Genomic DNA, 24,135 nt, shown 5'->3' with positions numbered 1-24,135 from the left:
ATCTTCCTATATCCAGCAAGTACTTCCCTAGATGGGAAAAAGGTATTACTCTTGGGAGTTGAAGGACCCATAGAAGTCTCTTTGCAGTGCCTTCTTCAAAGAAAAGGAGTCATGACCATGAGCTGCCCTTGGAAAATGAAACAACTTCAGGCTACGGTAAATGTACTTTCTCTTATATTTAGCACTCTACAATCGCTTTCATTCATTCTAAATTTCTTTGTTTACTTCACCTATTTCCTGCTTTACTCTCCAGTGGGTCCCAAAGTGGCTTACATTGTTCTCCTTTTCTCTATCCTCACTACAACCCTGTGAGAAAGATTAGACTGGGTATGTGTGAGTGGACGAAGGTCACCCTGCAAACTTCTATGCTGAAGTGGAGAACATGGAGATTCAAGCCTGGGTCTCCTAGAACCTACTCAGAAACACTTATCTACTACGTTGTGCAAGCAGCTTTTGTTCATCCAATGAATTTGGGTCAATATTTTGTTAATGTCCTACCCTCATATCCATGTACAATGCGATCTGGAACAGGTTTTGGGTTCAGTAGCGCCTCTTCACTCCTTCCCCAAATTCCCCAGTCACTTGTACAAAAGGAACACTTGATGTGGATATCTGAGCATGGGATATCTCCATGCCTTAAATCTTTAGATTGCTGTTGGAGTATTGGTACTGAAGGCTAGGGAGGATTCCATGTTCAAACAATCCTAGAATCTTATAGCTTGTATGTTGTGTGAGGGTGGGAGCAGGAGCAAAGCAGGATGTCACTTTGGATCTCAGTTGGTGGAAAGATTGATGGGTGAGGGACAAATTTTGGATTTCAATAGTCTCATAGAATGAATATGTCTTCCTTTTGTCCTGGTGACCCAATTTCTTAATCCATGGAACTTTTAAATGGATGCCTGCGGTATAATCTCAAAAGCAGCAAAACCATGCTAGCCATAGAAAAGATAGCAGGTTATATAGTTGTAGGGGAGAGTTCCCAAGTATACAGAAAAATATGCCTCTGTAAAGTAGCTGAAAGAAGGAGAAAACTCTCCAAACATGGCTTGATGATAACTGAGCATGCCCCAGGAGGTATGGAATGCTGACAGCAGGCGAGAGTCTGGCCTGGTCTAAATGATACTTGGCATATTCCTGGTTGGTGATGGAGTTAAAGCATCTGCCCTAAGTTTTTCTGCAAGAGTTGATCATTGCAAATGACAAGAGCATTGCATAGTATAAATGTGTAATCTTCTTTGAATCCCAGTGAAAGGCGGGCTATAAATGACATAAATCAATAGTTTTTTTTAAAGATGTATTTCTTCCCTGCCTTCTCTAAGCTCCAGAGGCTTATCCCTTGACTTATTTTTAACTTCTTAAAGGAAGTTGTGGAAGCTACATCTGATGCTAGGACTTAGAAGGAGAAGTCATCTCAGTGAGCACAGTACAGATGTTCGGGATGCCCATTGTTCATCCTTATAAACAAATATAATATATTTTCAGGCAAAAATGGAAAACTCCTCCAGCTAAGTTGTATCGTTTAAACTAGGCATCTGTTAAAAGAAAAAGGATAGAGAGGAAATGACTTGGGAGCTTATAGAATTCTCAATGGATTAGAGTGGGATGGGGATGTCCAAACTCTTTCTTCAGCTCATACAAAGCCATTAATGTTGGCTGCAAACATTTTGTATCAGTTTCCTATCATGGTCACACTTGAGAATGACGAAAAAAAAAAAACGCAGGATAAGGCTATGCATACCACTCAAAAACCAGTAGGAGAACACTTTTATCTTCCAGTTAATTCCATCACTGACCTGAAAGTGGCAGTCCTTAGAGAAACTTCAGAGAGAGATTTTTGGAGTGTATTCACGAGTTCAGAACAATGGCTCTCACTCCCCACCCAGACTGAATAGGGTTCTTCTATCTTTACAGATCCTAATTTTCTGTCCCCAAGCATTTTCCTTCTGCTCTAATCAAGCTGATTACTATGTACATTGTACCTCTGCATCCTGAATTCCTTCTTTGCAACACGACTCCCACCTTCTGACTGGGTTATAAGGACTCAGGGACCTCCGTTCCAGCCTGTATCTGATGAAGGGAGCCTTGACTATTGAAAGCTTCTTCTATTCACTTTCTACACCCATGCTTAGAGCCTCTTGTGGCGCAGAGTGGTAAGGCAGCTGCCTGAAAGCTTTGCCCATGAGGTTGGGAGTTCGATCCCAGCAGCCGGCTCAAGGTTGACTCAGCCTTCCATCCTTCCGAGGTCGGTCAAATAAGTACCCAGCTTGCTGGGGGGTAAACGGTAATGACTGGGGAAGGCACTGGCAAACCACCCCGTATTGAGTCTGCCATGAAAACGCTGGAGGGCGTCACCCCAAGGGTCAGACATGACTCGGTGCTTGCACAGGGGATACCTTTACCTTTACCTTTTTACACCCATGCTTAAAGTTATGAACTAGCATGCCTCCCCTTAGGCATGTTTTTTCCTAAACTGAAAGGTCTCAGTTCCTCTCTAGCCTTTTCTCGTAGGAATTCGCAGCTTCAAATTACTACTGTGCTGTGGAAGATCCCAAAGTGACCTGAGCTAGTCACATCCTTTTAACCTAATGTACCTCGCAGTATTGCTGTGAAGACAAAATGGAGGAGAAGAGAAAGGTGTAAGATAAACTTAGTAGCATTTGATCACTGTTCCCAAATGGTGCAACATTTTCATCTTACACCAGGTCTTGAGTCCCACTCAGAAACAAGTTGAGAGTTGCTACACTTCTGATTGGCTCTTTTACCAACTGCTCCAGTGCACATTTTTTATATCTAGAAAGCTTTTTCTATGGCATGACTTGAACAATATATTTGCCAGTCAATGTGAGGGTAGTTGAAGTCATCCAGTATTACATCATTTTCCCCTTTAGTCACCACCTTCATTTCCCTGTGCCTCTCAAGGTCTACCAGAGGGGAAGAAGAGAGCTAGATAGGGAACCAGGAAGTGTCATAGTGGTAGGGAGTATGGGGAGGAGAAAGAGAGGGTCTTTCCAGGGAGAAAAGGAAAATAGGAGAACTGGAATGAAGACATGGAATGAAAAAGTGATGGCAAAAGTAAACAAGAGCCTTTCTACCCATTGCCAACTCCTCTCCCTCCCATCAAATTTCAGTGTCCTTTGGCTAACAATAATATAGGTAGTAAGTACAGAAAAGTACAATAATTTAATTGGCTTGCTCAAAATTGTATCATATACAAGTTGAAGTTAACTTTTTCGGTGTTTCACAGAGGCTCCCAGAAGGTGGCAGTAAAATCAAATCGTTTTACAGGGAAATAACGTTTTTTATTTTGAACTTTTAACTCCAAGGCAAAATATGTTTTCCCTAACTGAAACAGCTGTGATTGTAAGACATTTCTCCTTTGGAGAGACCTTGTTTTTACAGCTGCTGATGTTACTGTTAACATTTGATGTGCTTTAAATGATGGACAAGTTTGAAAAGGCTCTTCCTTCATCCATAAGACCAATTCAAATTCCTTTAATTTAAACTAAGTGGCACTTATTTTCTATTGTACTCATTTTAAAGACACTGTGTTCCCTTTAAAGTTTAAATGCCTTCCCCCCTCCATTGAAAACAATGGAAGATGAGCTACCTTATCTGGGTGCCCATAGAATTTCATCCCCTGGTCCAATCTTTTCCAAATTTGCGGGTTTTTATGAAGGAAAGTTACCAGCAGCTTTGCTGCAAATTTATTGCATCTACCTCAAAAACCCAACCACCTCAGAGCCCCGGATACCCCCAGACTGATTCTCCATTGTACCCTGGGGCAGTGGTCCCCAACCTTTCTGAGGCTGGGGACCGGCAGGGCATCGGGCCGTGCCGGCGCGGACCACGCCCACGCAGCGGGTGTGATGAATGGGTTGAAATTGAGGCAACAGTTTGTAGTTGTACTGGCCTCCAGAAATAAGAAAGCTACCAGATAGATTGATTCAGGTAGTAGCTGTGTTAGTCTAAAGTAGCAGACCTCCTGGGGTCACAGGACATGTGAGACAATACATATGCAAGTTGGTGAGCTTTAATGAGCAAAGGGAAGGGGGAAAAAACCACCCCTTTCCCTTTTTCCATCCATAGCACTCTGCTCCAAGAAGAGGCATATTCTCTGATGGAAGAGGTAGGAAGGATGATTTTGCCCCATTTCCCCCTGACTCATTGGAGTCCATTAATCCAAATGGCTATTACTCCATTTGAGTCATGTGACCTTGGGAATTAACTACCCAGGGGTTGGCAAAGGCTGCTGTGACAAGGAAAGTGAGAAAGGGTAGTGACCATCATCAGCATCTGCTGACTGATCACTGAATCCAACAATCACTGGATCTAACCCAGTAGTTCTGTTCACATGTTACAGTGAATGCATGTACAGCTTGCATGTATGTGCATACACCTGTGTACAAACTAATGCTTGTTAACTTTGCAAATGAAACTATGGGCTTTCAGTTACATGTTTTGTTGTCCATGTGTTGAATAAAACCTGAGAATTACTCAACACACCTATAAACAAAAGTATGTATTGTGTTCAAACTTGGGGACAAGGCTAATGAGTGTTCCTGGCTAGAAAAGACTGGAATCATGTCCCACCTACAAAGTCCAGGTAAAGTTAAATAAGCATGTGAAGGTTCACTGACTAAGATGAGTAAAAAATTTTCTTTTATTCTATTTCTGAACATGGTTCTTTATTTCTTACACGTTCAACTTGCCATACATTCATTAATTTATAATCTACCTACATATTCTCATTATACCTATTAATATTTTAACTGAACAAACAAAGGATCGTAAATTTGATCGTGGGGTTTTACAATGTCATTTTAAGAGATTGATTCCAACTGTAGGGGAAGGCAATATTTATGCAACCCTCTAGGTAGGAAGGTTGTGCAATTATGTGAAATATACAGTTACATTGGGCCGTTATCATTGCATATTTGGCTTACAGTGCCTACATTACTGTTCTTGGCAGTAGACGTTTATCTTGGGAGTGGGTGTTTTTCTTTTAAACTTACTTCAATTTAAATCTCATTGGAGGTAGTCTGTATTCTGCTTTTAGCTAAAATTTCCAAGTATCAGTTGGTAGTAATCTTCCTCAGCCTGGAGAAGGCAAGTTCTGGTAAGAGGCTTGAGCCTCTGGAGAACTGTATCTGCTCTTTTCCGAAGTTGTTGCTTAAACTATAGCTTAGTGTGGCTTTTAAAATTTTGTTCTTTGGAGTGTGATCTGATTAATGGCTTTTGAAACCAATTATGCAACATGAAACTAGTTACCCCTTGGGTGCATGTTAGCACTTCTCTGAATCTTCTTATAACATTTGGCTGCAATTACCTGAAGTATCTATTTTGCATCACTCAGTTTATTAACACGGTCATCAAACAGTAAGTATTCCAACACGACACAGTAGAGATAGGCAAATTAATATATTGATTAATAAATGGGACTGACACCATTCTTCTTCTAAACATAAAGCAAATGTTAAATTAATTCAGACAAAAACAACCATTAAAAATTGCATCTCATTAATGAAGAATGAAATATCCAAACATATCTGTATCAGAACTACATCATTGTTTGTTTATTTGTTAGTTAGTTAGTTCGTTTTTTTGTTTATTATGTTTGTATGCCGCCCTCCCCGAAGGCTCAGGGCAGTTCACATGAAACAGTACAGATAACTTAGATTAACAATGATGAATGAAATGAAAAAAGCAACATGGAACCGTAGAAAGCATTACAGTAACTCATACTGATAGCCTAGTGGGTGCCATAGGAGGGAGCTCAGGAGGAGGGCCCTTGGGAAGTGATGGTACAGGTCGACCTCAACCAAATAACAACAGATACAAAATAGGCAGTGGAACATGAATATATAAAAATAGATAATAACTCTGAAAGCTATATCATTATCTACTAAGGTTATTTAGGAGTAATTTTAGTTTGCAAGTCACTATGAAGCAATACTTTGATACTGCACGTGAAACCGTACTACAGCTATCGTCTGGTAAGTATCCACAAGTAAGCCCTATATGTGATTAAGAAAACTTTCTAGAAGATTATAGTGTGTGAGGAGGGGGATAATTAACCATTTTATCTCTTTGTCATGCAAAGCACAATGTGATAAAAGATGGGAAATTGTCTCTACTGCACTGTCAGAGCAGAGACAAACTATTTCCCAAAAATCAACAAAGATCTGCAAGTGAGATTTGTGTAGATGTCATTTCAGATTTTTTCTTGTTGTTAGTTGTGAAGTTGTGTCCGACCCATCGCAACCCTATGGACAATGATCCTCCAGGTCTTCCTGTCCTCCACCATTCCCCGGAGTCGATTTAAGCTCGCACCGACTGCTTCAGTGACTCCATCCAGCCACCTCATTCTCTGTCGTCCCCTTCTTTTTTTGCCCTCAATCGCTCCCAGCATTAGGCTCTTCTCCAGGGAGTCCTTCCTTCTCATGATGTGGCCAAAGTATATCGTTTCATCTTCAGGGTCTGGCCTTCTAAGGAGCAATCAGGGCTGATCTCCTCTAGGACTGACCGGTTTGTTTGCCTTGCAGTCCAAAGGACTCGCAAGAGTCTTCTCCAGCACCAGAGTTCAAAAGCTTCAATTCTTTGACACTTAGCCTTCCTTATGGTCCAACTTTCACAGCCATACATTGCAACTGGGAAGACCATAGCCTTGACTAGATGCACTTTTGTTGTTATCTGTATCTGTTTCCTGTAAACCAACTGAGACTGACACAAAACATTGTATAAACTTTTGAGCTCTCCAGATATCTTCATCAGGCTGGAATTTTACCAAATTTAAAATGATAGAAGGCTGGAAAATAGATTCTTCCAGCCCTGGTGTTAATGTCTGATCTTGTGAACAGATGGCTATTTTCATTGCCTGCACAGTGTCACCTTGCAGTACAAGATATTATGACCCACGTAGGATCATTTTGCATTGTCAACCTAGTTTAGCCTAAGTTTGTCAGAGTTTGGAAGGTAAGCAAGATCAGCCGTGATTAGTACTTGGATGGGAGTCCGCCAAGATAAAACACAAAAATAACTATTTATTGGGATTCTTTGATATTAGGATTTATTGGTAATGCAGATAAATGTTCATTTAATCCTTTTTTCTTATTAAAGTGCATTCAACAGATGAAAAATCAACACTGTGTACTAATTTTTATCTTCTGTTGTATATTTTCCCCTCCAAATTTGTCCTTTAGCTTCATGATGCTGATTTGGTAGTTGTAGGCAGTGCCAAACCCAAAGAGATTCCAGTCATGTGGATGTCTGAGATGACCACTGTGAACTGTTCTTATGACTTTTTACAAGGTGAGTGGAATTCATGCTAAATAATATAATATAACTAATGTGTATATATCTGCAGCTTTCAGAGAGCCGTTTTCATACCTTTCTGTACCCTTTGTGAAGTATTTTTCTGTCAGAGAAAATCTGATGAATTGTCAGAAACTTTGATTGATGCTTTAGTTCCTTCTTGGTTTTAGTGGTCTGAGCTGATCATGTTTCTTTGGTACAAGAGTGGGCATGTTGAGCAATTTATGTAATGACCATTCAGTGTAACCCTAAAGTTGTTGCATATTAACACTGCCCTACATGTTGCATATAATGACAAAATCAGACAAAACCTCAGTAAGATAAATCTGTTTTGTTCACTGCCTGTACAATGTCTGTGCATGTTTTTATAATATCCTGTCTACTTGAATAACCTTGAAAGAACAGCAGAAACATTCTTTAGTGATTGTTATGAAATAATGTATTATTTCAGAAATAAGGGAAATATGTACGTTAAATACATGGAACACATACCTTTGACAGGAAGAATGCACTTAATTGCAAAATGTACATATATTTATACTTGTTTTAGTTACATAGAACTGTAGCATCAAGAGAAGCAGCAACCGACTTTAATACATTTTATTTTTAATGTATATTAAATGTCACATTTTCAAAAAGATATCTGAAATTATCTCATAGTTTAAGGATGCTCTGTTTTAACATCTGTGAGTTCACAGCAGTTAAATGTTGCTAAGAGTCATTAACTGAGATTGATCAATTTTCCTCTTGTGTTTTTGGGTGGTTATTGTTTTGCCTCATTCATGTAGATTGTGTACCCATTCTTATAATTCTATATGAATTCCTCTAATGAAAGCTACAAAAACTATGCAGGTGTAGTGATAGAAGACAGCTTGCAGTGATGATCAGGATAGGTAACGCTTTTTCCTTTTGATTTTCATGTAGTTGGCCAGTAAATTCGCCCCCTGATTCCTTGGAGATAATCTTTTGTAGTCCAAATGATTAGTGTTTAATTTATAACTATTCTTTTGTAGTGACATATAAGAATTACAAGCTGCAGTAATGTTTCTGGCCTAGGGTCTGACAGGCCGTTACCAGTTAACATAGTGAAGTAATTTTGTTTGAGGAAAAGCCACTCCTCAGAAAGAACCGCTTGCAGCTCTCTCCCTCTTCTAAGGTGTGTTTGTGTGTGTGCGGGGGGGGGGGGGGGGAGGCTTATAACTTGTCACTACCTCCTGGTTACCCCCACGTTTTCGTTTGATGACAGGAAGATCATCAAACAGGGCTCTTTGGTAACACTGAGTTGACCACAGCCAAGGCTCACATGTGAAAAGCCAGTCAGTCTTTTTATATCTTAAAAAATACAAGCTTTAGTGTCACAGTTCTAGACTGTATACAAGCTACAGTGCTATGGTGCAGAAACAAATAAAAGAAATGAAATGGAGAAAGATTTCTAACAGAACTTGCCGCTTACACTGTCTGAACATCTGATCTCCCTTTGCTTTTGGAAGATGCAAACTGGGGTATGTGTAATGAGGGTGCTGTCCTTTGCTTGGTCGGGCCCCTGCAGAGAGGCAAAAAGACAAATGGAAGGGAGGGAGGGAGGGTCTTAGCCAAGTCAGGGCTTGGTTTCTGGCAGCTTGGGCTTGCCAGAATTCATGCAGCCTACTGATAATGCTGATATATCAAGGAGATCTTCCTGTTTAGCAGTTATTGTACACAGGCAGGTTGTCCTCCAGTAGCTCATATTTTATTATATTTCTAATTGGTTATCATCCTTGTCTGTTCTCTCTGCTTTTCATGTTCTCATATTTGAGATGGGAGCTGCCTGTTAAGGTGCTCATTTTTTACACTGAGTTAAAAAGTAGTATGGTTAAATTTCAGTAGATTCCCCAAATACTTTCAAAAACAGATCTGTATTGTAGTGCATTTTACATTCTATGGATGAACAAGAAGCATTCTATGGATGAACACTGATTGGAATATGTTCTTCAGTGATTCAAATATGTCTATTCATAACTTGATGACTGTAACATGCCAATAAGGTGTCACAGAGTTAAGTCTACAGAGAATTTGCAAACATCACCAGCTACTTCCTGACATTAAATGACATTCCATGAGATTTATTCATATTTTCAGTTGTGAGTCATCACACTGAATACTCAAGATTCAATATGGACCAGGGTTTATTGGCAATCCGGACCAGTTAGTAAATCTCTGTCATCTTCAGAATCCTCAATATGTCAAAATGTGCATTTTAATTTTGCTTGTGAACTCAAGGTATATATGTATTATAGGTCAAACATATAGATTTAGTTCTAAATTCTACTTATGCTATGATCTATTTCAGTCCATGGAGTTTCAGAGAATATCAGTGCTTTCTGTAAAATGGGAAATATTGGCCAAAATATGGAATAGCAGCTACAAAGAGATTGTAGGAGTGTGATTCACATTCTATTAGTGAAGATCTTGCCTGTGGTCATGTTGGTTCTTAAGCATACGTTTTCAGCCACAATGGGGACTAGTGCATTGCTTTTAAAAAGAATGCAGTTACCATCAGGGAGAAGTATTTTCAGTACATTGAACTTTGCTAATTTAGGTAGAAATGGAAAGGGTATTTTTTCTTTACCCACCGCCATTCATGGCCACTTGTACTTCCACTCAGCAAGGTTCTTAGCATGCAATGTTTGAAAGAACTTTGGAAAATGTCCCCATGCTATTTCCGTGCTGGTTAAATAAGGCATGAAATATTCAATCATGTAGGTTGACATATTTCTGTGAAACACAAAGATTGTTCTGGTAGAATGGAGGGGGGATTCTCATGTGGTCCCTCCTCTCTTATATTGTTCTGGCTGAGAGCCTAGTGTAACATCACTGTAGCTGTGGTGAATTTATGGCTCTTTCTGTCTGTATTTCTAAACTTCCAGTGAAGTGCTCTAAGTACTACTCTAAATTGAAATTTTCCAGAAGACTGAGTTTGAAGGACTGTATGCAAACACAAATGAAAGGCCTTTGAAATGTTTTTGCACTTGTGTGTGTTTAGTGCTAGGAGTATAATCTTTTTTTTAATGTCTTGATTATCTTTGCTACTGAAAGCTAAAACTTGCAGTGTAGTAACATTTAGGAAGTGTTACAAGACACACGAGGCTGTGTGAACAAAAGCAGAAGGCAAGTAGCTCACTTGACTAGAGGGAAGTTGCTTTCTTCCTTCCCAATTAAACTCAGCTTTCTGTATGCTGTATCTGTTTACTGTGCAACTGGCTTCACCCAGTGGATGTAGACTCTGTTTTTCTGGATGTCAGGCTTTTGTTTCAGTGGACACTTTTGAATCCTTAGCTTTTTTCTGAAAAGTACTGTTAAGCTGCAGGCTTTGTTTGCTTGTTTCAGACAGTTACTTTCAAGCTGGGAGACTATGACCGTTTACGCACTGGGAACTTCACTGCCCCAGCTTCCGTGCAGGAGCACAAATGGGGGGCGGATGGGGTGTACCAGGCCAAATGCTCCCCTGTGTGGGTGCAGGAAGAGGTGGGGCAACCTGCCATGACTAAAACTCCAGCCTGCAGCCCAGTATGAAACCTCCAGTGCGTAAACAGTCAATTGTGGGGCAAAGCTGAAGGAGAAAAGTGGATCAGATCAGCTCAAAAGCAGATTTGCTTGCTTTGGACTCTTAGGCCAAGCAGCTCATATCTTCAAAGCAGCTCATATATTTTGATGTGTTCAGATGGTGAAAGGAATATTTAGTTTATTCTGCCCAGTCTTTCATCACATATTCAGCTCAGAAACAGAAAATAATGGGAGATGATGGATGATTTTAGAAGGAAGGCCATTTCTGTGCATTCTAGCAAGAATTCTAATGTATGTTAATGATTATTATCTTGGTGTAATTTAGACGGAATGTAACACTGTGACCTAAAGCATTTTAATGTCTCTCACCCATGTATTTCATAGATAAAAATAGGCATATTCTTGTAACAGTTTTGGTCTCATAAGGAAAGCGATGGCAGGATGATAGATTTTACTAGGAAAATAAAACAAGTCTGGACTTCTTTTTTCCTTTCTGGCATTATTATTATTTATAGGACCCAACTAAAACATCACAAAGCTTTTGATAGTTCCATTCTTCTTTTTTATTTGTTGTTTAAAATCAAACCTTGTAAATTATTTTGGATAACCTGAAAACTTGCTTTGGGATGTTTTAGTCCTAGTACAGACTGCTTATTCCCTATTTTTCCTCTAACATCATTGTGGATACCTTCAGAGTATCAAAACAAAGGTCACTGCTACACTCTACCGTCACAATTAAACTCTGCTTTTGGGTGCTGTCTTCATTTATTGTCATCCATTTGTTTAAAAGCCAGAAGAGCTGTGTTCTTTTGTTTAGAGATATATAAGAAAACCCAAAGTGTCCAACAGTCTATTATCTACAGTTCAACTGCTGCCCAACTGCCCAATGATCTTCTATGGCTAAGTGGTGAGCTGAACCTTGGCCTTTTCATGCACATTCCACACGGCATAAATTGTATTGTATTGGCCCTAGCAAATACCTTAAGGCAGCGGTCCCCAACCTTCATCTGGTCGGGGACCGCCTCCGGGGGTAGGGGAGAGCCAGCGGCCCGGCTGCCACAGTTGCTCAAAAACGCGCATGCGCGGAACTGCCACGCATGCGCGTTTTGGCCACCAGGGGGCACAAACGTGCATGCACGGCAGTTCCGCACGTGTGCGTTAGTGTTGCTGCCGCGCCGGCTGCTGCGCCAGCTGCCGCACCGGCCTCTTCCCCCCCTCTCGCTGCAGGGGGGGAGGCAGGCGCGGCCGCTGACGGCCCGGTACGATGGCCTTTGTGGCCCGGTACCGGGTTGGGGACCCCTGCCTTAAGGGTCCAATTTCCTGCTTAGGCAAAAGAAAGCTGTTGAATGTCTTGTAGCACTTTGTATTTTCCCACCAGAAACTGGTTGGGGGTGGGGGGAAGATGGCAGATTTGCTGGTTTCATTTTAGTGAAGCAGGTTTAAGGTTTAAAAATTCATTAGCAACACCTTTTTAGATTGCTGTATTGGTTTCTTGGCCTTCGTTGTAGCTTTCTTTTCTCAATCCGGGATATATTTTTTGGTAACTATGATACTGTGGGATGGTATGTGAGTTAGGACTTTTTAGAGGTTATTACCATGAACAGATTAATTTGTGTACATCTGCAATATGTATTACATTTTTCTTGCTTGGCATTTGTGAGTTACCTTGTGGTTGGTCAATTATAGCATCCTTATTAACATATTCAGATGAAAACACTGAAGGGTCCCCAAAATATTTATCCTATACATTGTGAACTACATGATTCACTTTGAAAAATGTAATAACGTTGTGTAACTCATTCCATTTTCTGTACCCACACTGTTTTTCTAAAGAAGATAAATAAAAATACATTCAAAATAATAAAGCATTCCCTAAATTAGCCTATGTTCCCTAAAAGCCAAGCTATGAGACCTGTAAAGTCTCCTGACAGGATCCTTCCAGTTGCACTCTCTGAAGGGTCAGGCCATCTCTGACAAGAGCTGACAGTATAACAGATTTTTTTTTTTTTACTGTTCTCCCATCTGGCTCCTGCAGCCTTCCATTGACCCTGATTGGCTTTTAGCTGCTTTGTACACACAGCCAACAGGTATACAGGAGATTGGTGACTGACCGATGGGGGCAGGACATTTGGGGGCAGGACACCATTAGTGCTTTCCACCGATAGATCACTGACCTATATACAATAAAAAGTCAGGACTCTTTAGCAGAAGTTGGTTCCCCCCATAAACTTGGGCATGTCTCTCTATTGTCTCTAAGTTGCATACCGGCATGTCGACAGTTACTAGTACATTTTGCGTTTTTTCTTTTTTCAGCACATTTTGTTTTGTTTTCTTCCTATTAACTGTTTTTCATTTTACAGGATGGTATAGTGATAGTTATGGTGAACATCCTGTAGAGCACAGTGACCAGACTCCTGGTGAAGTTGTAAATCAGCTGGCAATGGCATTGTGCCTGCAGGTTAGTAATACATTGCTCAACTTGCTTTGGATCAGAACATATAGAAATTTGTAAGCTTCCAGGGAAAGGCTTTGTCCAGGCATGCCTCAGCTCAGCCTGCACATAGGGAAAAGACTCTGAAGAGGAGTTCCCCTTGGTTCCTACTATGCCCAAGGCTTTGTGGACTCTACAAACTCCTGGGGAAGAATTAATTCCTCCTGTCCAACAGAAGGCTCCCAAACATGTTTTCTTCTCTTGGAACCAGCATGCCAGGAACCCGCTGTGTGAACCTGTCTTCCTCCTGCGCTGTCTTCCCCAGGAGCGGAAAAGACAGAGTCACATCACGACTGTATTGATGTTTGCATGCTAATATAAATAAAATGAACATATAATAATAATAATGCTTGGCAGATGAGGGCTTCCAGCACTCTCGCCATTCCTAGGCATAAGATTCAGCTTTTGTGATCTTGGCAATATCAAGGACGTAACACTAGATATTTGCAGGATCTGGAGTCTAGCTCTAGGTTCCCTAATATTGAGTCTCACAGACTTTGCTGGTTCAACATTGCCTATTAAGCAGCCTGTGCTTTAGTCTGGCTAGGAGCTTATTGCTAAACTCCTACTCTGCAGGCCTTGCTTGCCCCTTGTACAGATTTCTGATTTTCAGTTCCTGCCCAACTTGCCTGCCTGCCTGTGAACCTGGATTCTTGCAAGTCAGCAGGACAGGCAATTTAAAAGGTAAACATACAAGTTGAAAGCCAGTGTGATATAGTGGTTATAGTGTTGGACTAGGATCTGGGAGGATCCTAGTTCAAATCTCTATTCTACCTACCCCACAGGGTTGTTATGAAAATTAAATACAGGTGATGGTAATGATGTAAGCTGTTTTGAGTCCTCATTGGATTGAAAGGAAGGGTATAAATAAAAGTAAATAAAGAGCAAATAGGTTAATTTCATGTCAGAGCAAATAAGTGCTTAATAAATTCTCAAGTAAGATTTCCTCGGGATTCTGGGGAAGATGCTTATCTACTCTCATTTCAGGAGAGGCACATATATATGTGCTTAAGTACTCTTCAGTTTCTAATTTCTAGTCATAGTTCATATTACTGTTCACATGCAGCCTACCCCAGTTTCCAACTTATGTTGTCGATACCAGCACACATGTACCTTGATCATACAAGATCCTTTGCTGTGATTTTACCCACATGCAGTTATTTACAAGTGTGCAGTAGTCATATTCAGACCAAATAAGTGCAGTCTCAGTTCAGCAGATCTGAAATTAATTTAGAAGCTTTCCTAGATAAATGAGAAAGAGGCACAGAAAATGGGGGATTCATTTATTTATTCATTCAGTTTATATACTCACTATGTTTTGTAAACCAAAAGAGCAAAGTTAAAGGGTGTTCTTGGCATTCACCTTAATGTGATTGAGAATAAATTAGCTATCTTTTCCTTTTGTCTCTTCTTAAAAGAACTTGATAAAATTAAGTGAGAGATGGGTACAAGCCCAGCAGTGTAAGAAATGGAATCTCCGTTGCTTGAAACTTCAATCCCATTCACCTGTTCCCAGGTAAGAAGAATACAGTTCTACAGAGCTAAACCCCACTCAACTAAACCCCATCTGAAGTGTGTTGATCTCTTCTTTAAAAAAATATCATTTTCCCATTAACAATGTGATTTTCGCCTTAACTATGTAATGAATTAATGAAGGTTCACTATGAAAGGTAAAAGGTGTGAGGTAGCAGCTTTGTGACACATTTGGAAGATGACTAACAGTACAATCCAAAGCATCTTAACGGATTTTTGGCAGTAGACTTAGATGGTTGTAACTCTGTTTAGGATGGTACAGTAAATCACTATTATTTGAATTCAATATTTAATTAGGGAAGGGAGCACATTTGTGAATACAAGTGAGACAAAGGTAGTTAATCACAACTACATTAATAGCAGCAGTGATGTTTTATTCCGTGATATTGCAGATAAGAGACCTCTAAATCAGTGGTCCCCAACCTGCGGGACGCGAAGGCCATGGCGCCAGGCCGCGGTTCCCTCTCCCTGCCCCCCCCCCAGTAAAAAACTTCCCAGGCCGCAAGCTTGCGGCCCGGGAAGCTTCTTACTGTGGGAGGGGGGGAGAGGGAATCAGGGCTGCGCCAGCGCATCGCGCATGCGCACATGCGCCATGTGGTCGCCCAGCGCTCCGCACTCCTTCTCCTCCGTCTCCATCGCGCGCCGATGCCCGCAGCCAGCCGGCCAGTGAGGAAGGGGAGCGGCGGCAACCCCCCCGGCGGGCGGGCACGGGGCGGGAGGAGGGGCGGTGTGGCCCCCCCGGACGGGCTACCGGCAGCGGCCGTGGTAGCGGCCGCGCCTCGACTCGCCCTGGCCAGCGCCTCGCCCGGGCTTGTGCTCAGTGGTGCGCCTCTTTCAAGCGCGGGAGGTTGTGCGGCGCCCCGCGGCAAGCGCCATGGCGGTGCGGGCCGAAGGGCGGCAGTGGCGGCAGCATCCAGTGCCCAGGGGGCCTCAAGTCCCTGAGAGGGAGCCGCGGAGGGACGCACAATGGAGCTGAGCGCCTCGCGCGGGGCTCGAAACAGCCGGCCGAAGGAGCGAGCCGTAATGCGAGAGGGAGGAAGGAGGGCGAGGGAGGGAGGGGGGCGCCAGTCACGTGGGCGGTGCGGGCGGGGGGCGGGCCGCAGTCGGTGGTGCCGCGCATGCGCGATGCGCCGGCGGGGCAGTTGCCCTGCAGGTCCCCAGCCTAAAAAAGGTTGGGGACCACTGCTCTAAATGGTCCAGAAAAGGATGGTCATGCAGAACTGGGAATACATAATCCTGTCCTCCTTCATAAACAGGACAACTTTGAAGGAGTCATGATCTCAGTTAGGGTCATGCGAGGGGCAGCAGAAGGGAGGTAGTCAAGGCCAGGTATCATCAGTGTGGGGTTGGAGTTGGTAACTACTGAATGCTTTCTGTGGACCTTTGTCTCATGTTTTGCTAGTGATTTCTTAATTCTTTAAAATTCTTTAATAGGCTAGCATTTGAATGAGTATATAGTACTTTGTCCACCTCATGAGAAGGAAGGACTCCCTGGAGAAGAGCCTAATGGTGGGAGCGATTCCGGGCAAAAGAAGAAGGAGACGACAGAGAGTGAGGTGGCTGGATGGAGTCACAGAAGCAGTCAGTGCAAACCTAAATGGACTCCGGGGAATGGTAGAGGACAGGAAGGCCTGGAGGATCATTGTCCGTGGAGTTGCGATGGGTCAGACACGACTTCGCACCTAACAACAACATAGTGCTTTGAAGATACAAAAAGTACAAACTTAAAACACCTGGATTATGTATTTCGGGGGTTATGAAACTAAACCGCCCAGAGCCATAGGGAAGGATGGTATAAAAATCTAAATAAATAAATAAATAAAATTTCTGTAAATTCAGGTGGGTGGCTGTGTTGGTCTGAAGCAGCAGAACACAGTTTGAGTCCAGTGGCACCTTTCAGAACAACACATTTTTATTCAAGGTATAAGCTTTTGTGTGCATGCACACTTTCAGATACTACTTCTGGCTTTTGCTGTTATATCTAGAGATGTGTGTATGTACACAAAAGCTTATACCTTGAATAAAAATTTGGTCTTAAAGGCTGTACTGGACTCTAACTTTGTTCTAATCTTGCTGTATTATGGTAAAAGGTTTGCCTCTAATTCTCTCATGAGCCCATCATTTATTTAACTTGTGGACCTATATTCTTCTCTCAAGGATTAGGCATGGCTAGGTGTCAGGTAGGGAGTGGGGAATTGACTTTTAATCAGTGGCAGATTCAGAGTTACACTTACACACAGTATTCACTCCAATGTAAAAACTCAATCTAATATAAGATAGATGGGTATCATCCATGGTTCCTCTATATATTTGTGAAACAGCCTGGTAATGAGGGCCTACTGACTGCCTGCTACTGACTGCCTTCATCTGGCTGGGAGCTGCGGCCCAAAGCCGCCTTAAGCTGCCTGGCCAGGGGCCAGGCGAGGGGACCCTTTCAAGACATGTTCTTAGGACAGGCTTTGAAGCTATTTACTGTATAATTAAGGAAAGATCCATGTACGTTCTCATATTTTTGTACTCTAGGCCAGCGGTCCACCAGCTTCCGCTTGCTGCGGAACACTGCGGAGTAGTGGGCGGAGAGGGCGGCCCGTGGGCCCGTGCACACGCGGCAGCCCCAGCGCAAACGCGCATGAGCGGACTGCTGCGCATGCGCGTTTGCGCCGGCGGCCGCGGCTTCCCCTCTGGGCCACGAGCAAATTGCTAAAGCGGCCGATTAGCTTGCGGCCTGGCGAGCTTCTCGATTCGGGGGGGGGGAGGGAAGAAGGAGCCGCGGCCCGGCGGGTTGGGGACCACTGCTCTAGGCATTTTGAACAGGAATTCCTGTTTTTCTCAGATTTATTTAGATTCTCCTGAAGACCTCATTTTTCTTTAGCAAGAGCTTGTGCGGCTTAATCCTGCTGGATAGTAAACCTCTCTTTGGCCTTCTGCTGTTCTTGAATATGAATATGAATATGAAGCAGCAAATAATTACTGATAAACAGAAAAAGGTACTAATTTTTCTTCCCCTGCCTCCCTTTCTGTCCCTTCTAGTTTTAAAGCATATTTCATGCAGCAAATGGAGACTGCACATAAAAATCATTTAAAGTTCAAATTGTATTGATCCACTTAATTTATTTTCAACCAGGGCCCTTGCTTGTCACTGTTGACATTAAAGAGGATAGGGAGTTGATGAGACAGAAGGAAAAGAGACTGAGAAGAAGAGGGTATGGAACAGGACAGTTGAGAGTTACCTTGTTATATAATGGTGACTAAGGCTGTTTTATATTGTGGTGTTGTTAAACAGTAGCATTCATTCACTAATTCAGGGTCTTTTCCACACAGGACAACACAGTTGAATGAATGGTAGCTGTAGCATACTATGAAATCCAGCAATAGGCAGATGCAGACAGTCCATTTCAGAAAGTATGTGCCTTCTCTGCCCTCTTTGCCTGGCATTGGAAAGACAGAATGTTTGCATATTTCCTTCCTGTTTCTATAAGGAAAGGGGATAGAAATCTATATGGAAAAAGGCTAGGAATGCCTTCACGTTCCCTCAGTAGTTACATGGCTGTCTGTATGTCAGCTGGGAACCAAAGGAAATATGGCCATTGCATGATAAAACAGTGGTTTGCCTTAGGCTTGGGTTCTAAGAGTTAAATCCTCTTTCAGTCAGTGGCAGATTCGGTGGCAGAAGACTGACTTCTAATTGTGATGACAGCTATGAACTGAGTGGGACAGGACAGGAGAGATGTCTAATACATACTTGGCCCTTGTAGTGTTACCTGAAATAGACCTGTTTCCTGAATTTATGATAAGAAAATTAATTCTAGGAGACAAAGCTTTGCGGGAGGGGCAACTAGCAAGATTCTCCCCAATGTATGTGGAGGGAGTATCTGGCCAAAAATCTTTGTTGTTGTTGTTGTTATGTGCGAAGTCGTGTCCGACCCATCGCGACCCCATGGACAATGATCCTCCAGGCCTTCCTGTCCTCTACCATTCCCCGGAGTCCATTTAAGTTTGCACCTACTGCTTCAGTGACTCCATCCATCCACCTCATTCTCTGTCGTCCCCTTCTTCTTTTGCCCTCGATCTCTCCCAGCATTAGGCTCTTCTCCAGGGAGTCCTTCCTTCTCATGAGGTGGCCAAAATATTTGAGTTTCATCTTCAGGATCTGGCCTTCTAAAGAGCAGTCAGGGCTGATCTCCTCTAGGACTGACTGGTTTGTTCGCCTTGCAGTCCAAGGGACTCGCAAGAGTCTTCTCCAGCACCAGAGTTCAAAAGCCTCAATTCTTTGACGCTCGGCCTTCCTTATGGTCCAACTTTTGCAGCCATACATTGCAACTGGGAAGACCATAGCCTTGACTAAACGCACTTTTGTTGGCAGGGTGATGTCTCTGCTTTTTAGGATGCTGTCTAGATTTGCCATAGCTTTCCTCCCCAGGAGCAAGCGTCTTTTAATTTCTTTGCTGCAGTCCCCATCTGCAGTGATCTTGGAGCCCAGGAAAATAAAATCTGTCACTATCTCCATTTCTTCCCCTTCTATTTGCCAGGAATTGAGAGGGCCGGATGCCATGATCTTTGTTTTCTTGATGTTGAGTTTCAAGCCAACTTTGGCACTCTCCTCCTTCACCCGCATCAACAGGCTCTTTAGTTCCTCTTCACTTTCTGCCATTAGAGTGGTATCATCTGCATATCTGAGGTTGTTGATATTTCTCCCTGCAATCTTGATCCCAATTTGTGACTCCTCTAATCCCGCATTTCTCATGATGTGCTCTGCATACAAATTAAATAGGCAAGGCGACAGTATACATCCTTGCCGAACTCCTTTCTCAATTTTGAACCAGTCAGTGATTCCATGTTCAGTTCTCACTGTTGCTTCTTGACCTGCATATAAATTTCTCAAGAGACAAATAAGATGTTCTGGTATTCCCATCTCTTTAAGAACTTGCCACAATTTGTTGTGCTCCACACAATCAAAGGCTTTAGCATAGTCAATGAAGCAGAAGTAGACGTTCTTCTGGTACTCCCTAGCTTTCTCCATGATCCAGCGTATGTTGGCAATTTGATCTCTAGTTCCTCTGCCTCTTCGAAATCCTGCCTGTACTTCTGGAAGTTCTCGGTCCACGTATTGCTGGAGCCTAGCTTGTAGGATTTTGAGCATAACTTTGCTAGCATGAGAAATTAGTGCGATGGTGCGGTAGTTTGAACATTCTTTGGCATTGCCCTTCTTTGGGATTGGAATGTAAACTGACCTTTTCCAATCCTGTGGCCATTGTTGAGTTTTCCAAATTTGCTGGCATATAGAGTGTAGCACTTTTACTGCATCGTCCTTTAAGATTTTGAATAGTTCAACTGGAATGCTGTCACTACCACTAGCTTTATTGTTGCTCAGACTTCCTAAGGCCCATTTGACTTCACATTCCAGGATGTCTGGCTCCAGGTCAGTAACTACCCCATTGTGGTCATCAGGGATGTTAAGCTCGCTCTTGTATAGTTCTTCTGTATAATTTTGCCACCTTTGTTTGATCTCTTCTGCTTCTGTGAGGTCCCTACCATTTTGGTCCCTTATCATACCCATCTTTGCATGAAACATTCTCTTCATATCTCCAATTTTCTTGAAAAGATCTCTGGTCCTCCCCATTCTATTGTTTTCTTCTATTTGTTTGCACTGTTCATTTAAGAAGGCATTCTTATCTCTTCTAGCTTTTCTCTGGAATTCTGCATTCAATTGGGTGTATCTTTCTCTTTCTCCCTTGCCTTTCACTTCCCTTCTCTCCTTAGCTATTTGTAAAGCTTCCTCAGACAGCCATTTTGATTTCTTGCATTTCTTTTTCTTTGGGATGGTTTTAGTTGCTACCTCTTGTACAATGTTGCGAACCTCCGTCCATAGTTCTTCAGGCACTCTGTCTATCAGATCTAATTCCTTAAATCTATTTGTCACCTCCACTGTGTATTCGTCAGGGATAAGATTTAGTTCATACCTGAGTGGCCTAGTGCTTTTCCCTACTTTCTTCAATTTAAGCCTAAATTTTGCAACAAGAAGCTCATGATCTGAACCACAATCAGCTCCTGGTCTTGTTTTTATTGACTGGATAGAACTTTTCCATCTTTGGCTGCAGAGCACATAGTCAATCTGATTTCTGTGTTGACCGTCTGGTGATGTCCATGTGTAGAGTCGTCTCTTGGGTTGCTGGAAAAGAGTGTTTGCTATGACCATTGTATTCTCTTGACAAAATTCTACCAGCCTGTGCCCTGCTTCATTTTGTACTCCAAGGCCAAACTTGCCTGTTATCCCGGTTATCTTTTGGCTTCCTACTTTAGCATTCCAATCCCCCATGATGATAAGCACATCATTTTTGGGCGTTGCTTCTAGAAGGTGTTGTAGGGCTTCATAGAACTGATCAACTTCATCCTCTTCAGCAGCAGTGGTTGGGGCGTAGACCTGGATCACTGTGATGTTGAATGGTTTGCCTTGGATTCGAACTGAGATCATTCTGTCATTTTGGGGATTGTATCCCAAGACTGCTTTTCCTACTCTCTTATTGATTATGAAGGCTACTCCATTTCTTCTGCGAGATTCTTGCCCACAGTAGTATACCTGATGGTCATCTGAATTAAATTCACCCATTCCTGTCCATTTTAGTTCACTGATTCCTAAAATGTCGATGTTCAGTCTTCTCATTTCTTGTTTAACCACGTCCAGCTTGCCTTGATTCATGGATCTGACGTTCCAGGTTCCTATGGAATAAAAATCTTTACAGCATCGGACTGTCTTTTCGCCACCAGTTACTTCCACAACTGAGCGTCCTTTCGGCTTTGGCCCAGCCGCTTCATTCATTCTGGCGCTACTCGTACTAGCCGTCTGCTCATCCCCAGTAGCATATTGGACACCTTCCGACCTGAGGGGCTCATCTTCCAGCGTCATATCGTTATGCCTATTGGAACTGTCCATAGAGTTTTCATGGCAAAGATACTGGAGTGGTTTGCCATTTCCTTCTCCAGTGGATCACCTTTTGTCAGAGCTCTCAGCTATGACCTGTCCGTCTTGGGTGGCCCTGCACGGCATAGCTCATAGCTTCACTGAACTACGGAAGCCCCCTTGCCACAACAAGGCAGCGATCCTTGAAGGGGGATCAAAAATCTTAGGCAGAGCCAGTTCTTAAAATTAATAAAAGGATGTATGAGGGGCCAGCAGTTGAGGACAAGAAGAAGCTATCGGAGGGATGACTTCATTGGGAAGAGACATTAAGGGAAATAATACTTTTAGGTGATTAGCCACTAGCCACGATTCCTTTGTCTTCATTGTGCCAGAGTGGAGGAAAAGAGCAAATGGCCCCAGCCCTTCCTTGTGCAGATTAATTGCATCACTCTTGTGACAGCCAGAAAGTCTCTTGGATAAGACTGATCTCTTATAGAGCCAGTGTTTGGCCCGTTTCTGATACACAAAGCTTTCTGGGCAGACTCTCCTGGCCTAATCATTCTTGCTTAAAGTGAACCAGAAATAAAGATGGAGGTTTGCAGTCGCATTCCTCCTTACAAAGCTAAAGGTACCTCTTGGTAGTCATGATGGAAAAATATAAACACTTTTGTGTTTCCTTGATCTTGGTGTGTGATTCAGCCATAAGCATGAAAGATTTGTGGGATCTTCTTCTTCCATAATTGTTCAGGCAGAATGACTGCAATACACCTTACAGTCGTAGGCATGATGGGAACAGGAGAGTGTTCAAGCTATCATACTGTGCCTCCTAAAGAATTGTGTATGAACAGCTGGAGAAGAAATCCACATTATTTTCCTGACTTGGAAAAACTTAGTATGGGGTAGTTTGAAAATTCTGTCAGCTATATGATCAAGTCTTGTTTCTATAACATATATATTAAAATATTTTTAAAGTATCCAGCCTCACTTTTAGAAACTATTCTCTTGAGAGAAAATGCATGTAGTTTTAATGTTCAGAAACCTTCAATAGGACATACATTTCCAGATGGCTACAGGAAGGAGAGTCAATATCTGGAAGCTCTTACAGATCCAGTAAATACATTCCCAGCATGCCAAAACAGAAAACATAACCACTGAAAATACACTTAAATTAACAGTAGGTCAACCTTGTATGGTGTGTTATGGGTTAGATTAAATAGATGTAAATATTTTACAAGTGGTAGGATTTCTGTTTGTTTGGCTGTTGTAACTGCACAAATGTCTGTTTTTACATCTAACTGAGACATCGGTGGCCAGATGGAAGATATCATAAATTCTTATTCAATAATATGCAATTTTATAGTGAAACAGATGGATAATTCATTGAAAGGGATGGGAAAGCAGGATAAGAATCGAAACTGAAAACATCTGCTTTAGGCTCTGGGAACACCCAGATCTTAAGGTACCATCTTTGGAAATACCACTAGTTATTTCCAAAGATGGTACCTTAAGATCTGCAGGACTTCCCTTCCAAAAGTCTACATAATAAAATGCTCAAAGTAGCTGCAAACTTCCTCTCCTTTCCCCATTTTTAATGTTCGTTTATGATATCCTGCTCTTACCCCATGGCCTCCCTCCTCAATTAGTGGTGAGGCCTGCACCCACTTAGCTCAAGAAAGTCTGTAGCATGGGCAATCTCAGGCCTTTTGCTGGTGATACGAAGTATGCCCATGTTAGTGGCACATCATTTGCACATGATAAGATGTATGCCCATGTTAGTGGCACATCATTGCTAGCAGATGTGCAACAATTCTTCTTTGTGGAGTCTGTGCATCAGGCTAATATGAACTTGAGTCTGTGAAGAGTTTTGTTTGGAACCATTTAGAGCTAAGCTGAAAGAGATTTTAATGCTGATTCAGTCCAGCGCAAGAGCAGGATGTAGCATGCATGGCCAGATTTGCTTGGAGAGCAATCAAAACAAGGAAGAGCTGGTTGGATTTGGAGCAACTTAGGTAGAGATAGTCTCAATTGCTTGAGATAATGCTTGTGAGTTTTAAAACCAGAATGATTCTTATAGCTGGAATGTTTTTATCTTTTTTTAGAATATTTAAATTATCAATGATTCTTTTATCTTGTTAATGCCAGATGTTTTTATGTACCTTGTAATTTGACTACTGGTCTAGTACCATATTAATAAAGATTTGACTTGACTTGCTGAGAGTGGATGGGGCAGCACCCCCAGTTTGGTTCTTTTTCATGTTACAGGATGAAATTTTTTTCAGAAAGTTTTGAGTATTTTTCAGCATTAACTGGAATTCCAATGGAAAAAAAATCCAATCTCACTTCTGTAGAAGTGTGCATG

General features: G+C 42.1%; 1 protein-coding gene across 4 annotated transcripts in view; it reads left to right on the top strand.

Moving 5' to 3' along the window:
- Nucleotides 1–24,135, top strand: part of MTHFD1L (methylenetetrahydrofolate dehydrogenase (NADP+ dependent) 1 like) — a 188,879-nt gene that overhangs the window by 14,902 nt on the left and 149,842 nt on the right. For all 4 annotated transcript variants that reach the window (XR_013233610.1, XM_077349937.1, XM_077349954.1 and 1 more), the window contains exons 7-10: nucleotides 17–156; nucleotides 7,200–7,308; nucleotides 13,215–13,312; nucleotides 14,764–14,861. Coding sequence is in view for 3 of the 4 variants with exons in the window: in XM_077349937.1 (XP_077206052.1) it covers nucleotides 17–156; nucleotides 7,200–7,308; nucleotides 13,215–13,312; nucleotides 14,764–14,861 (445 nt within the window). In the remaining variant the exon portion in view is untranslated. The remainder of the gene's footprint in view (nucleotides 1–16; nucleotides 157–7,199; nucleotides 7,309–13,214; nucleotides 13,313–14,763; nucleotides 14,862–24,135) is intronic.

The sequence above is a fragment of the Paroedura picta genome, chromosome 1, assembly GCF_049243985.1.
Source record: "Paroedura picta isolate Pp20150507F chromosome 1, Ppicta_v3.0, whole genome shotgun sequence".
Classification (NCBI taxonomy): Eukaryota; Metazoa; Chordata; class Lepidosauria; order Squamata; family Gekkonidae; genus Paroedura; species Paroedura picta.
The sequence above is the reverse complement of the archived record's forward strand: the minus strand, read 5'-3'. Positions and strand labels throughout refer to the sequence as shown.